Source organism: Lactuca virosa, chromosome 2 (genome assembly GCF_052849685.1).
Source record: "Lactuca virosa cultivar CGN04683 chromosome 2, Lactuca_virosa_CGN04683_v6, whole genome shotgun sequence".
Taxonomy (NCBI): Eukaryota; Viridiplantae; Streptophyta; class Magnoliopsida; order Asterales; family Asteraceae; genus Lactuca; species Lactuca virosa.
The window spans coordinates 11,084,925-11,100,554 of NC_136427.1; the positions used below are offsets into that span (position 1 = coordinate 11,084,925).

A 15,630-nucleotide genomic window follows, 5' to 3' on the forward strand; every position below is an offset into this window, starting at 1 on the left:
TAGACTTATCCAAGTGGGAGACTGTTGGATATAGTGTCTAAGTCCATAACTATATTTGGTATGTACTTGACCCGACCCGGCATGGTCCATTTGGGTTGCACTTCACCCGAACAATTTATGGATAATCTTTTGAGAATAGTATAAGTTATGATTTATTAATATATTATAAGTTCTAATATATTAATATAAAATCATATTATTTAATTAGTATTGATCTATAATTAATCTAGGATTAATTTAGAGATCAAAAGTATTACTAATTAAATATGGGCTCCTATATTTATATAGTGTGGGCTAATGCTTATTTGGAATGGGCTAGGCTTGCTTGGGAAGTCCATGGATACTCCATGGAGCTTAACCCATGGATCTCATGGAAATGAAAAGACATGGGTATTAGGGTTTACATGGATGTAACCCTAATCCACCACACTATATAAAGGAGGCTTTGGTTTTTGAAATCACACTAGTTGTGGTGAGTAAAGTAAGAGGGCCGATTTCAAGATAGTTGTGACTATTCTCTCAAGGTTCCAAAGTTTGTGGTGATTTGTGATTTCCATTTGAGGCATCCACACTATTGGTGCTAGGCTCTAAAACTCCAAGCAATCAACTACAACTACAAGGTAAGTAATTCTACTAGCTTTATTTGATTCAAGTTCCCCATGCCATGCTAGATAGGATAAGAACCTTGGAAAAATAATTATTTGCATGTATCTTAGTCAAACATAGATCCAAGGTGTCTAGGGTTGCATGTACACCATAGGAGTGTTAGAATGCTCAAAACCCATCAATTAGGTCATCCGGGATGGGAGGGAAAACCATGCGTGATGGCTGGTGTGGCGCCTCTGTCCACGCGTGAACACCGCCCCCAAGGAGCGTAGGTGTGTTGTGGTGTGACCGGCTCCACGGGTGAAGACAACCAATGAGGGAATAGGTTTGCAAATGACCAATGGGATTCCTTTATTCCAAAATGTCAAATGGCCTTTGTTCATGAAGGAAGGCGCTGGAAATTCTTGAATGAGGCTCGCGGGAAAAAGAATTACATAAATAAAGGGTGCTGCAAAAACCAGAAAGAAGAAGAAAAGAGGCGACAACTGAAGAAGAAGAAAAGAGGCGATTAAAAAATAGGTTTAAATTATAAAGATCGGGCTTAATTAAATTCAAATGGGCTAGACATAGTTTTAGTGGGCTAATATTTTTGCTGAGTTCAAATGGTTTTGTTAATATGAAGTAACTTTTTAAGGGTTTAATTGATTTGGTAATATGGAATAATATGGAGTATATACATGTGTGTTTATATAATTTTAAACACTAATAAAATGTTTATTTAATTTTAAAAATTATGTTTTGTTTATTTAACTTAAGTAAAAAAATATAAATAATATGGAGTGGTAGTCGCATTATTTATAAATGTTATTTAATTTTATAAGTTATATTTTTTATCAATTTAATGTACTTTTTATTAATAAAATAATTTTTATGTTTTTTTTAATATAATATCAACAAAAAAATAAAAAATAAAAAGATAAATAATGTGGATTGATAACCATTTCCAAAGGCTAGTAACTTGGTAGTGAACATGTAGTGGAACTGATGTGACATTGAGTTGGCAACACTTTTCTAATAGGTTTGTGGTGACCATACCCCTTAGCCTTATCACACCAAAAAAATGGGGAAAATGACTCTTGAGGCTAACTAACTGTTGCGTTTGTTTTTATTTGGTCCATTTCCTTTTTTTGTACTCAATATACCATCGAACTTGTTGTTTGTGTTCACCATAACCCTTTTGACTGACTTTTGACCTGTGATTGTCGGTCAAAGGGTTATGGTGAACACAAACAACAAGTTCGATGGAATATTGAGTATAAAAAAAAGGAAATGGACCAAATGAGAACAAACTCAACAGTTGGTTACCCTCCCGTGTCATTTTCCTCGAAAAGTTAAATGAAATTAACGTTGCAAAATTATCAAAGACTGCAACCTTCTTTGGCCATAACTATATGAAGAGCATTTCGGAGGGTAACTTCGTTAAAACATGGTCTATGCTATGCTTATTGTGGTTAGCTGTCAACATTTTGCTTCAAAAGGAAATGACTGTGTATGAGAGGTATATTTATCAGCATAAACGTTTACCTCAAGGTATATTATGGTGACGTGTCTGCAAAAGCTGCATGATATTGTACATATTGATGTTGTATCTTATCCCATGAATTCGATCTTAAAGCTAAGTAAACTAAAAAATCACAACACTTGTGATTCCACTTGTTTGTAGACTTGTCTAGAATCCATGATACGATAAATCATTTGATTGGAAATGTAAATGAAATGCACCTACATAGTCAAGATTCCCCTAATAAATATTCAAGTGCATTACAAAGTTGTATATGTATGAATAATGTTCTTTCGTGGGTTATGTTTTGAAGAGAAGCAAAAATGATTCTCATAAATTCATTAATATCAATATGAGATGACGTGAGATTTGCTGCAAATGAGTAAAAGGAAAATGAATCAGGAGGGTAACCAACGGTTGTATTTGTTCTCATTTGGTCCCTTTCCTCTTTTTTTTGTACTCAATATACCATCGAACTTGTTGTTTGTGTTCACCATAACTCTTTAACCGGCTATCACATGTCAAAAGTCGGTCAAAAGGGTTATGGTAAACACAAACAACAAGTTCGATGGTATATTGAGTACAAAAAAAGAAAAGGGACCAAATGAGAACAAATGCAATAGTTAGTTACCCTTAAGAGTCGTTTTCCCAAAAAAATGCTACTTCACATACCATGTCACCCATGGTGTTATAACACCAATTGAGGAAATGAACAACATGTTATAACACCCATTAATTTCCGTGTCATCACTTTTTTTCGATTTTTTTTAAAATTTTTTCGATTTATTTCTTTTCTATTTTGTTTTCGATTTATTTCTTTTTTCGATTTTTTATTAATTATACAACAAATATAAGTTAATAAAACATGTTATTTAAATAAATTCTAAATTAAACATAACATTTAAATATTAAAACCAACATTACACGAAAAAAGATATGATAGTCCTAATTTTGAAACAAAAAACAAATAACATTTAAAAAAAATACATTTTTCCCCTAAATTATTCATCTTGGTTATAATCGTACATATAATCTGTCAAGTCTTCTCAAAGTTGTCTGTGTTTTCGTGTCTTAAATATCAACGACTCTATGTAAATATTTCGTTGTCCCTGGTTGAAATTGCACGTGTCTGAGTTTCGTACCCAAATACTCCGCAATAATTTATCATTTATCTTCAATCGCCATGTTATGCATTATGGTATATGCATACACGATATCTCGTAGAATTTCTAACTGATAATGTTGTACCGCATGTACAACTATGTGCTATTTTGATTTTAGAACTCTAAAAGAACGTTTCATATCCTTACGTGCTCTTCTTGTCTTCTCTTGAAAATTTTGTCTCTTGGTTCTACTGGGTGTCGAAACGCCTTCACAAATGTAGAATATGGTGGGTATATTTCATTCATAAGGTAATACCCAAACTTATATTCATTTCTATTCACTGTGAAATGAGTATCCAGTGTCTTTCCTGACAAAAGATCGTCAAATATTAGTGACTGATCAAGAACATTGATGTCGTTGTTGGAACCCGCAACCCAGAAAAAGGCATGCCAAATCCATAAATCTTGGGAAACAACAACCTCTAATACCAACGGAGGCGTTCCATGATGACCACTTGCAGACTGACCTTTCCACACCAGGGGACAATTTCTCGAGTTCCAATCTTTGTAATATATGCTTTCGAGCATATCTGAAAACCACGTCTTTCTTGATGTGTCGCATATAGTTGTTGCATAGCGTTCAACGAACGTTTGCACAAATAAACGTCATTGAAGGTTTCAACAACACCTCACGCCGTTATATACAAATTTTCTCTTGCAGTTCTCTCAAACATTCTTATATAATCGTCAATAGAATCGGGCAACTTCCCCATAGCCATAAGCTTAATTACCGCAACACATTTCTACAACTCTATAAATCATCGCTTACCTCTAGCATAATATCTCAATTGGAAAAATTCATATCTAAACTTAATAGGTAAAAAAATGTATTTATTTTATCTAAAAGCTACTTTCATACATTACAAAAATTGAAAGAAACGATACATGTTTTCCAAGGCGTTAGTTATCCGTACAAACACACTTTTTTGCAAACGAAACCTTCTTTTGAAATCGATTGCTTGATAGACACAATTATCCACAGAATACTCGTGAACTAGACATCGATGCCTTCTTAGCGATCTCTGTTTAACATCGCACATCGTATTAGTAGTGGAGCTGAATCTGATTGTAGTAACACATTTGTACAATACTCGTACATCATACTAACGAAGATATCTGCATCGTCATCATCGTTGGATGGGGCGAACGGATCAAACAGATCCATTTTTTTAATAGGGAAGTATTGAAATTTTATAAAATGTAGAGAAAGAAAGAATGAAGTGAATGAATTTGATATAGATTGTATGTATGTATTCGTAAATGAAAATTAATTATTATTACTTTTTTTTAATCTAATATGCAGTGGCGGAACCAGAAAATCTTGTAAGGGGTAGCACAAAAATATCCTAATAAAAGATATATATATATATATATACACACACACACACACACACACACACACACACACACACAATTTCTTTAGAAATAACAAAGTACCGCAAAAGTCTTACATTTCAAAGTTGGTATCGTTTACTCATTTTCTGAAAGTGCCCCATTACTTGTTCGATCTTAAAACCCAGAAGTGATTCTTTTTCTACACTGCAAATTAAAGCATCGTTCATAAAATCATCACACATTTTATTACACAAGTCGGTATTCAAGAACGTTATTGTGGAAAAACATATTTCAATTAAGGTATTTTTTCTCACCACTTTCATCACTACTACCAACATCTAATGTTCTTTTAAAAAAATTTCAAATTAAACCCTACAAACACACTTTTAATTTAAAATTCACAATTAAAGATTTAAACCTTATATCACCAACATCATAACAATGGAACAACAAATTGACTAATTAGGTTTTTAATTTTAAGAACTAAATTAAACTAAAACATAAAACATTAAAGATGAAAATTGAAAAAATACTTGTTTCATGAGGATTCCGTAAGTGAGCAAGTGCCAAATTGGAGAAGAATCTTAATTGACAAAAAGGTTGTCTTGAAGATGGGGCAAGCAGGAAACGGTCAATCGAAAAGGAAGATATTGACTTCAAGTGTTTTTCCTTCCGTCGTAACTCATAAGTTTCCGTCGTAACTCATAAGTCATAAGAATGTATACACAAGGTAAATAGGCTTCAATATAATACGGGCTGTCATCGATTATGTGAGACGGTCAATCGAAAAGGAAAAAATGGACTTGAATATAATATTTTTATTTTAGGGCGTGTTTGGCAAAACTAGCTGGAAGCGGGTAGCGGGTAGCTGTTAGCTGGTAGCTGGTAGCGGGTAGCGGGTAGCTGGAAGCTATAGTTTTTATTTGTTATAAGAGTGTTTGGCAGAAGTAGCTGGAAGCTTTTGAAATGTGTAAAATTACATAAAAGGGCACTTGTTTAAATTTTAATTATGAAACATAACAAATAAATAAAAGATTGTCGAACTACAATTCTTAAAATTTAGTAACTTTGCATAACTATGTTCCATTACAATAATCACAAGTTATATTGCAATGTAAAAACTATTGATAAAATCATCGACGTCGAGCATTCCATATTAAAGTAGCAATATCATTGCGAATGCGCTTCATATTATTAGATCCTTCGTATAAGTCTTCATTACTTCCGTCATTACCGCGAACATCACGAGGTTCATCATTTGGTATGCAATCTGGATATAGTTCCACGATATCAAAAACTTTGCTTGCTCAGCATTACGACGATTGTAGTTATGCAAGGCAAATGTAGCCATAATAACGACAATTTGAGTTTCCACACTAAATTTGGGCATTTTATGGAGTATTTTCCATTGACTCTTCAAGATTCCAAATGATCTTTCAATATAACTTCGCAGTAATGAATGTGAACGGTTGAAAGTTTCTTGCATATTATTTGGAGGCTCATTTTCAAATTGAGATAGATGGTATCTTGTTTTGGAATACGGAACCATATACCCATTTCTATCTGGATAACCTTTATCTACCAAATAATATTTACCTATTTTATTGGAGGAGAACAAAAAAATTGCAATGTTACTTATATCATATTAAGAAAATAATAAAGATAAGGATAATTTACCTTAAGGTGGTTTTGGAAAGTTCATTGATGGCGTGTTAATTGCATGAAGGAAAACACGTGTGTCATGTGCAGAACCCTCCCATCCAACAGATGCAAAGGTAAAACACATATCAAAATCACAAGTTGCCATTACATTAAATGTCGGTATCCCTTTTCTACCGATATAGCGCAATTGTTAAGTTTCAGGGATACATGCGGCTATATGTGTACCATCAATACATCCAATGCAATCATAAATTCATTTTTTAAAAATATAATAATAATAATAATAATAATAATAATAATAATAATAATAATAATAATAATAATGACATATGGTATTAAAAAATTAAAACAAACATACAAATATCATACCTTAAAATATGGCATGTATCTTCTATCATTCTTGATTTGCAATGGTATTAATCGAAAGGTTGGATCTTTTGGTCGTATAATGTCACGTGCTAGACCGTTAAAACTATTTCCTCAGGCAGTTATTGGCTCTAAAACATCATGAAATGCACTACTAACAGTATATCCTGATCGTTGAAATCGCTCCCCAACATCTCTATTAGACAAACCTATCGCGAGTGTGTATACGAATATTCCCAACTTTTCAACGGTTGACATGTTATCACTTGACTTTAATCCATATTTTAGTTCAAGTTCTTTACAAAGCTTCATGAACACACTTGGATGCATTCCAAATGCATTAACACATCGAATAGGATTACCATTTAAAATTTCCTTCATCCAAACCTCTCTTGTTTGAGTTGATACAAGGTACCTTATACATATACTTATAAAAGTACGTAGAAGCTATGGCAGTTGTAAAGCATGAATTCAATATTAATTGTAAACAATAAAGTTTTTTTCTCCTCTTCTTTCTTTCAATATCCATTGAAGGGTTTGTACCTATTAAAGATGATTTTTATCAGCATAAAATAAGTAGGAATCTAGTTCAATTTAGACTAAATTTAAAAAATTCATTAAAACACAAGGCATAATAAATCATAGATTTCACATTAAAATTTCAAATAGACAAGTATCCAAATGAAAATACCTAATCAAATAAACAATAAAAAAAAACGAATTAAATCTAAATAGACAAGTATCCAAATGAAAATGACCTAATCAAATAAACGAAAAAAATAATCTAAAATGAATCATCGACAATGTTAACCAATTAAACTTAGTTGCCGTCTTTCTTATAGTTCAACCATGCCAACCTGCCACTATCATCCGGAAGACTCATAAATAGTTCCCTCTTCACTGCATCTTCAAATAAACTCATTGCAAAACACCACAACGCGCTCCATTTTGTCATTAATTCATCATTGACCATTCGGTTAATCAAGGTTACGGATGCATTTATACTAAAATAATGGCTATGGGTAAAAGAAGGGGAATCTGACTCTAATATTGCTAAAGCACGTTTTTGAATAACATTTTGTTCAGTTAGAAGCTCCTGTAACTTTATAGATCCAGCCGATGCTCTTTTTTTACGTTTCATTTCTACAGGTTTAAGTTTAGAACTTTCTTTGGAACTCTTTTCGACTTGATTAGACCCCCCGATATTGTTAGGTGAGAATACATCTCTTGCATAATGCATCAAATCTGAATAGTAGCCACCATCTTCATTTCCTAAGCCCAAATGAGAAGAGTGTTGAGGATATTGTGAAGAGAAGAAAGTGTCATCACCCGTTTCAACATTATCACCCGTTGCCGGATTTTCATCATCAATATTAACATTAGGCATGCCATTTAAAGTAGTATGATCCATGGACGGTGCCACACAGTTTATACCACTGGTGCATCCCAAAGATTTGATCCCATGCAAGTTGTAGTTCTAAAGAAGGTTGTTTTTTTGAATGACTTTAACATATGGGTTTTCCTACATGATATAATTTTTCACTATTAGTGTTCAAGATAACGCTAAAGTTTATGATAATAAAAATGATTTAAGCTTACTACCTTAATTTTTCGATCCCACCATTCATCTGAACAATTTAGTTGTCCTGTACTTTCGTTCCAACCTAAACCCGTTTCTCCATTTTTTAAGGACTTCCACAAATTATAGTCTTTTCGCATTCCATCATATTTGTTCTTTAATGCTTTGTAGTTGTTTAGCTTAGTAGCAGCATCTTTCTCAAAAATTGGATGAAGATCTTGCCATTTAATTGGCTGAGTACCTCCATATTTCATAATATATATTTTTAAGATGTCACAAAAAATCATAACAGACTTCTCTGGCCAATCAAACTTTTTTTTTTTTGCATTTTCATTGTTGGAGGCCATGTATGTACCTAAAGTTGAATTAAATCCACAAATACTGAACTTTATAAACACATATAATGCAGGCCAACAACACAAACAAACAAAGTGTACAGAGCTTAAATCACAAATAGATACACCTTTACAATCATAAAATGTGTTACTAGTTTTAGAAGCATAAGTTCCTACAGGAAAATTGTCTGACATATTATTTTATAAACTATTTTCATAAACCACTAAAAGATCATAAAGTAAATATGTTTTAGTTTATTTAATACTAAATTATTTTGTATGTAAAAGCATATAGCACAAAAAGTAAGCATTCTATTGATTTTAAGCCACAAAATACATGTGTTATTGACAAATCTTGTCCAACAGTAACTTTTGCTTTTAAGATGCATCTATTTTGCTTTATCACTCGACCTAATATGGAACATCCAACAATCTTTTAGTAACTTTTGTATCTAGAAATTTTATTTATTGATGTGCCATGATAAAGAAAAGCCTAGAAAAACAACTCTACTGTACAATAAAGAGCCTATGTGAAGGTAATATAGAAAACAAGGACAAAAGTTGTAGTCTTTCACGTGGCTACAATAAAAAAAGGTTGTGAACAAAATACAAAAGTCAAAGCAAGATTTTTTATTTAAAAGAGAAGCATGGTTGATGGTTCTTATTTTATTCTAGAGAAGTACCGATGTAGGGAGAAAAACCACACAAACCAAACTTATACGTACTGTTAATAGATATGACAATTTGTTAAAGAAAAAAAATACTTACCGGTGCAAACAGCAGCAGGAGGTGATTGATCTAGCAATGGCGGCAAGGGGTAGAGGTTCGTTAGTTGTTAGGTTTAAAGCAAATCACAGAGATCGAGAAGAAATAAGGAGTACGATCAAAATTATTAATTGTGGGCAAATCTGGAAATTGAATGCAAAGCCCAATAGATTTTTCTTGAACGCTTCTTCATATAGCGTTTGATTTTAGAGCTTTTGATTTAGGTTAAAAGCTAAACGCTCCTCATGCCAACTAGCTAATTCCGCCCCTGCTAATATGACCGTTAGTGGTCAAAGTCGTTTGAAAAATGTTCGCATTCATCGCCCAAATACACGTTGCAACTTGTTACTGTGGCAACGCCGGACACCATAACGCCGTTGAGGACCCTCGACGTCGACGACAACAACGTGGGTTAAGGGTAGTCTAAATTTTTTACACGGGAGAATACATGATTGGATTGGATTGAATTGTATAAGAGGGACAATACAAATTTTCTATGGATATTTTCGATTATGGGAATGCAAAGGGAATTGACGTCTTTTGTAAATACGAGTATCCCATCTTGTAAAGCTATAATTATATTTTGTAATTGTAAGTTATATAAAAAAGTTCATTTTTTTATCAAAAAAAATAAAATAAAATCCATCACGATAAAAAACCAAAACGAAATGAAACTCATCTGTAACTGAAATCGGTCTTTGTGCTATCTTTTTGCATTTTGACCTGTTTCATCTGCAACCATTTGTATTTTTCTGTCTTATTCACACACTATAATTGAATTTTGTAATACTATTATTCATTTTTACACGACAAAACACTACAATGTGGATCCACCCCTGATCTACAATATCCTCATAAGTCATAACTAACACATAACTAATCTAAACGATATATAAATTTTAAGGCATAATTTCACACCTAAAACATAACTATAAACAAGGATTCGATATTTCACCTCACTACGTTCTAGAAAGAAATCTGTCACCTTTATTCATAAGCTGAAAAATCGCAGCCGCCTTTTTCTGCCCACGTTTTGTCCCATTCTGCGAAATATCCACCACGTGCTCATAAACCCCATACTGAAGAGCAGCCAACAAAAGGTTAGAATTGTTCAAACAGAGTTTTAGAAGGACTGCGCTTGCACATTCTTTGTTCTTCGGGGTCCCTTGTCGCATAAACCTCACAAGAGTTTCAATAAACGAAAGTTGCCCTAATTCCTTCCTCCCATCGGGATGCGCTGCAAGCAGTAAAAGCACCGAAAGAGCTTCATCAACCATGTCTAATCTCTCGTTTTCAAGCATTTTCAGTAAAGGTTTAATGGCGCCACCTTCGATTGCTCTGACTTTGTTTGGATGCGAAAGCGTTAAGTTAAACAAAGCGGTAGCGGCGTCTTTTTTGCCGCGGATTGTTCCTTCGGTTAACAAATTGATCAATGGCGGAATTCCGTTTGAAGCTCCGATCAACGTTTTGTTTTCGTCGATCATCGATAAGCTAAACAACGCTGCGGCGGAGTTTTCTTTAGCTCCGATGGTTCCGTTTTGGAGGATTTCGATTATCGCCGGAATCGGATTCTCTTTTGATACTTGTTTCTTGATTTTGTCGTCGATCGAGAGGTTTAGTAAGGCGGTGACGGCGTGTTCTTGGATTTTGGAATCGGGGTAGGAAAGGAGCTGGACGAGCGGCGGAATTCCGCCGTTGTCGGCGATTAAAACTCGGCTTTCCGGGGATTCTCGTGAAATCATACGGATTTTGGTCACAGCTTTTCGTTGGATTTGTAATTGGCTGGAGGAAAGGTTTTGGATTAGGGTTATGACTTTGTCGGCGCGGGTGATTTTGGGCGGCGGCGGTGGGTCTTTTTTGGGGAGTTGGTAGTTGTTGGTTTCGCACCATTGGAGTATTAGGTTGTGGAGGGCGACGTTTGGTGCTAAGGCGGTGTGGGTTAAATGTAGGCCGGTTTTTGGGCAGGTTTGGTGGTCGGAATCCAGCCATTGTTGTATGCTTGCTCTCTCGTATGTCTGCAATGAAAGATCATAATACAATCATCAATCACCGGAAAATACATCAAAAAATGACAAAAAGTTCAAGACTTTGGATTAAAATCTTTAGGTCAAAAAAGCAAGAAAAGAAAAAACATGCGGGGGTTGGGGAACGGTGGTGATGGGGTGGTTGATGGTGGTGGTTTGATACGGTGGCGGTGAAGGGTTGTTTTAGAAACTTATACAGTAAAGTCATCAATGCATTAACTTCGTTAACTTGCATCCTTCATACCAAGTATAAATAAAAAATTAAAGTATTGATTTAACTTTGTAAGATTGGCAAAAAGTACCCCTGAACTTTATACCAGATTTGGTTTAATTATTTTGAAATGGCATAACGATTATTTTATTATAAAGTTGGATGCCCTTTGTTTTCTTTCGACTTTTTTTTTCTAGTTGTGTGACCTACTTGTAACGTTTATGAAAGGTGAGAGCCTCTTGGAGCAACTTTCTTATATATTTATGCAACAATGTTTTAATTTTTTCTACTAATTTATATGACAAACCGGATTTTTTGTAACTCGTTTGTAACAAATTAAAATATGATTACATAAATTGATAAATAAACTTGTTTCATACTAAGTCATTAACCCTAACAAGTAAACATATATACAAAATACAACGTATTTTTATATTTTTATCAATTTAGCCACATAAATTGACCGGTAACCAAATCAATAATAATTTGTGAAAGTACATTGTACTTTTCTAGATTTTGCTTGGTATCAAAACCGGTAACCAAGAAAAGTTTTTTTATAGGTAAAAAAAATGAACAAAGTTTAATCACAAAAACTATAAAATTATGAAAATACATTGTGTTTTTCTGTATTTTTCCCTGACAAAACATTATGACAAAGTAAACATCATAATGCATGGATCATGTAAACTCACCTGACCCGTTGCGACAATGACAGGATCCCTCATCATTTCCAAAGTGATCGGACACAAAAACTCAAACGGAATCGTAATAGACGCGCATTTTTGTAGCGTTCTATTACATGGAGCAGGATCATCAAGAACATTAGCTTGTTCAATTCCCGCAAATCTTTTAAATTTATCAAGAAGATTTATAATCTTCTCGGTTCCTTCTGCGTTTTGTCCTCTTCTTTCTTTCACAAGTTTCCTTATAACAATAGTTTCAACCCTTAATTCCTCAAGAGTGTTTAAAGATAACTTGTTTGCCAATCTTTTAATAGCTTCACATTCAGATATTCGGTCTGTGTCGGCTAACAATACAGTCATCATGTCTGAGGTTAGTTCCATGTCTTGATTATCCATTCGGGGTTTGGCTCTTTTTAGTTGCATACACATTAGCTCCACCTGTAATAAGAATATAAGGTTATATTTATTTAATAAATATTCATTTACATTTTTTTTTATCTTGTGGATCTCATTTTTATATGGTTGTGTGATGAGGATAATATGTAGGTCTTTTGCACAAACAATAGATCACAAACAAGCCTAATGCATGCCAATTCAATTGTGATGTAAAAAAGTTTTTTTCGTTAATTTGGGCAAAATGTTTAATAATCATGACTTTTCTGTTTAAATTTTTTTTTTTAGGACTTTATTGAAACTTTTTCAAAAAGTTTGAGACTTTTCTGTAGATTTCCCATATTGTACTAGAAAAATCCACCCAATTATAGCAATGAAATTTGTTTTGCTATAATCAGGTAGATTTCTCAAAGTACTATGCTATAATGGGAATAAATGAAAGTATGATGTTATAAATAATCAATGCACTAAATTTAACTACAAAATCTCTAGTGTTAAATTGGCAATCAAAGAATAAAATGATTTAGAAAGTTGTAAGCATTATGAATACAATTTAGACGATTTTCAAGTCATTTCACCCTATTCTTTTTAGCCAGCTTTATATCCCTCTTCTTAACATGTTACATGTCACATGGAAAGAGAGTAATATTAATTTAGTATTTAAAATATTTTTCCAGTGAAAAGACCTTGTAATTACCATGGCATAGTTGTAATACCTAATCAGAGGCTACTTTAGTTTTTGAATATTCATAATACTGTAATTTTACATCAATGATATAGATTTTCAGCTAAAGCGTTTTTTATAAATTAACATTACTACTTTATGAAAATTATTCTTATGGATATTGCAGTTAATTACAAGTCATGATAGTCAAGAAATTAGTCTAATCATGAGAGAAATATTAAATCTTTAACTTCAAGATCAACAAGAATGGTTTCAGATTAGAAAAAAGATTTATGACATAAGACAATTTGAGCTAAAGAACTAAAGATTTATAAAAACAAACAAATTACCTGTTCTTTAACTTCTTCTGAAATTCCAATTTCTTTGTATGGAAATCCGTCCATTGCATGATTCAATTTATCATAAACACTATTGAATCTGCTTAGCATTGCATCTGTTTCCAATACCTAAAAAAAAAAATAAAAAAAATCAAACAACACAATTACATTCACTAGCTCTTCCATTTGCATCTCAATTTCAAAACCTAAAAAGTAGACACAAGAAAAGAGGAATAGAAAGCTAACCAGATAAATTTTGCTTCCAGCATGACAAGTCTTCAACAATTTCTTTGCCAGAACAAACGCTCTTTTCAATCTATGTAAACATGATATACAATCTTCTGGAATCTGTGCATCAAGATCACGAAGCTCTTCCAACAATGGCAGACACTGCCTCAATCGCCTTTGGAGCATTTGGCTCTCTTTCTTCTGCGTTCCTCGAAATTCTCCCATTGATTTAGCAGCTTCGACAATCCCAATCAACTCTTCAACAACATCCCTAACGATTCTGCAATTATTACACTTCGATAACTCCTTTTCTTCTTCCATCGGTAAACCCCCTTTCCCGTTCTGTCACCTTTTGGATTTCCGATTACACCAGAAAAAGACCCATCTCGTCATCCAAAAACCTAGGGTGTTCATCATGTTTGCAGATTACATCGAGATTATTATGTTTGATTTTGGATTGGAGTTTGAGTACGACAGGATTGAGATTGAAGAACAGGGGAAAACCAAACCCTAAGTTGTGTGAATTAATTTCATAATGCAATCATATGAATCAAACGTTATTTTGCGGTCTATATTTTAAAAGTTTGTTAGATACGTGTGTAACCGTCAATTGTTAATAGACAATTACATATGCATGCATGCACCATTTACTATAAAAGATGGCAAAACTACAATGCTCTATGTGTTTCGATGATCCGTAAGACGAGTGTTTAAAGTATGCTCTATGAGGTTGTTTGCGAGTTGTAACCAAACAATTTTTGGAGTCTCGATTAAAAACTAATTGAATAATTATTTAAGCTATGCATGATATTTTTGAAAAAGAAAATGAGAAAATTCTTTTGGTTAGAAGACTAAATCACACAGAGACATGAATGAATGACTGCGTTGAATGATAAAAATGACAATTTTATATTTTTGATAGATGGATTGATTATAAATGAGAGAATTATTTTAATTGATTGAGAGAGAAAGAGAGAGAGATCATCAATCGAGAGAGTGGTCACGATTGAGAGATAGATCATTGACTAAGAAATAGATCATTGGTTTAGATATAGATTATGAATAAGTGATAGATTATTATCGAGAGGTTGGTTATGAGAATACCATTAATTGGTACAAGTAATTGCTACATATGTATGAAAATGAGTTATTATGTGCTTATATGATTTATCTTATTATGTCTTAGTAGCTGTTATTCACCAAGCCACGAGGCTTATGTTTTTGTGATGATCTGTTTTGCAGGTAGATTATTTATGACGCCCGACTTTATCATGTACTTTTGGCCAATACGACTCTTATGATAACTTCTTGTATGCAAGTTCGCCAATGTACACCAAATTAAATTGTAATTTTTAAATGAGAAATGAAATTTTATGGGGTGTACTTGGTATGAAAACCTGGGCGTTACATGCAAGTTCATTGATGAAAATTTATGGGTACTGAAAAGATGATGAAACATAAACATCTTAATTTTGACAAAAAAAAAATATGATCATGCACAAAGTAGTTATATCTTAAATATGATCGGTTCACATAAGTGGATCTTAAATATGATTGGTTCACATAGGTAGATGTATGTTGTGGAGTAGAGTGGCATCCTCTCAATTAATATCGAAGTATGCAATAAGAGTTATCGTGGATGAGGCATGAAGTTATAAGCCATGGTTTATAGTTCATCAAGAAATAGAATAATATGCTTTATGGCACTAAAATGTCCCTTACATAGATCATGCATAAATACAATGGTTGCTAGCTGTCGTTTAGCGGTTGTTGTGGT

General features: G+C 33.3%; 2 protein-coding genes across 2 annotated transcripts; both read right to left on the reverse strand.

Annotated features, from left to right (window-relative positions):
• Positions 1 to 8,110: 8,110 nt before the first annotated feature.
• Positions 8,111 to 8,559, reverse strand: LOC145157236 (uncharacterized). The gene is made up of 2 exons (XM_079076304.1): positions 8,236 to 8,559; positions 8,111 to 8,155 (listed from the first exon to the last, which is right to left on the reverse strand). The coding sequence occupies exons 1-2, from the start codon at positions 8,557 to 8,559 to the stop codon at positions 8,111 to 8,113; spliced, it is 369 nt and encodes a 122-aa protein (XP_078932430.1).
• A 1,524-nt stretch (positions 8,560 to 10,083) lies between these two features.
• On the reverse strand, positions 10,084 to 14,377 carry LOC145158880 (U-box domain-containing protein 15-like). The gene is made up of 4 exons (XM_079077741.1): positions 13,872 to 14,377; positions 13,638 to 13,754; positions 12,240 to 12,668; positions 10,084 to 11,327 (listed from the first exon to the last, which is right to left on the reverse strand). Exons 1-4 carry the CDS (start codon positions 14,172 to 14,174, stop codon positions 10,272 to 10,274), a joined length of 1,905 nt encoding a protein of 634 aa, XP_078933867.1. The 5' UTR covers positions 14,175 to 14,377; the 3' UTR covers positions 10,084 to 10,271.
• Between the last annotated feature and the right edge of the window lie 1,253 nt (positions 14,378 to 15,630).

Excerpts from the sequence above, each read along its gene's own strand:
- LOC145157236 (XM_079076304.1), bottom strand. The coding sequence starts at position 8,559 with ATGGCCTCCAACAATGAAAATGCAAAAAAAAAAAAGTTTGATTGGCCA. Across the intron at positions 8,156-8,235 it reads GGTGGGATCGAAAAATTAAG|GAAAACCCATATGTTAAAGT; the intron begins GTAGTAAGCTTA and ends TATATCATGTAG.
- LOC145158880 (XM_079077741.1), bottom strand. The coding sequence starts at position 14,174 with ATGGAAGAAGAAAAGGAGTTATCGAAGTGTAATAATTGCAGAATCGTT. Across the intron at positions 13,755-13,871 it reads CTGGAAGCAAAATTTATCTG|GTATTGGAAACAGATGCAAT; the intron begins GTTAGCTTTCTA and ends TTTTTTTTTTAG. Across the intron at positions 12,669-13,637 it reads CAGAAGAAGTTAAAGAACAG|GTGGAGCTAATGTGTATGCA; the intron begins GTAATTTGTTTG and ends TTCTTATTACAG.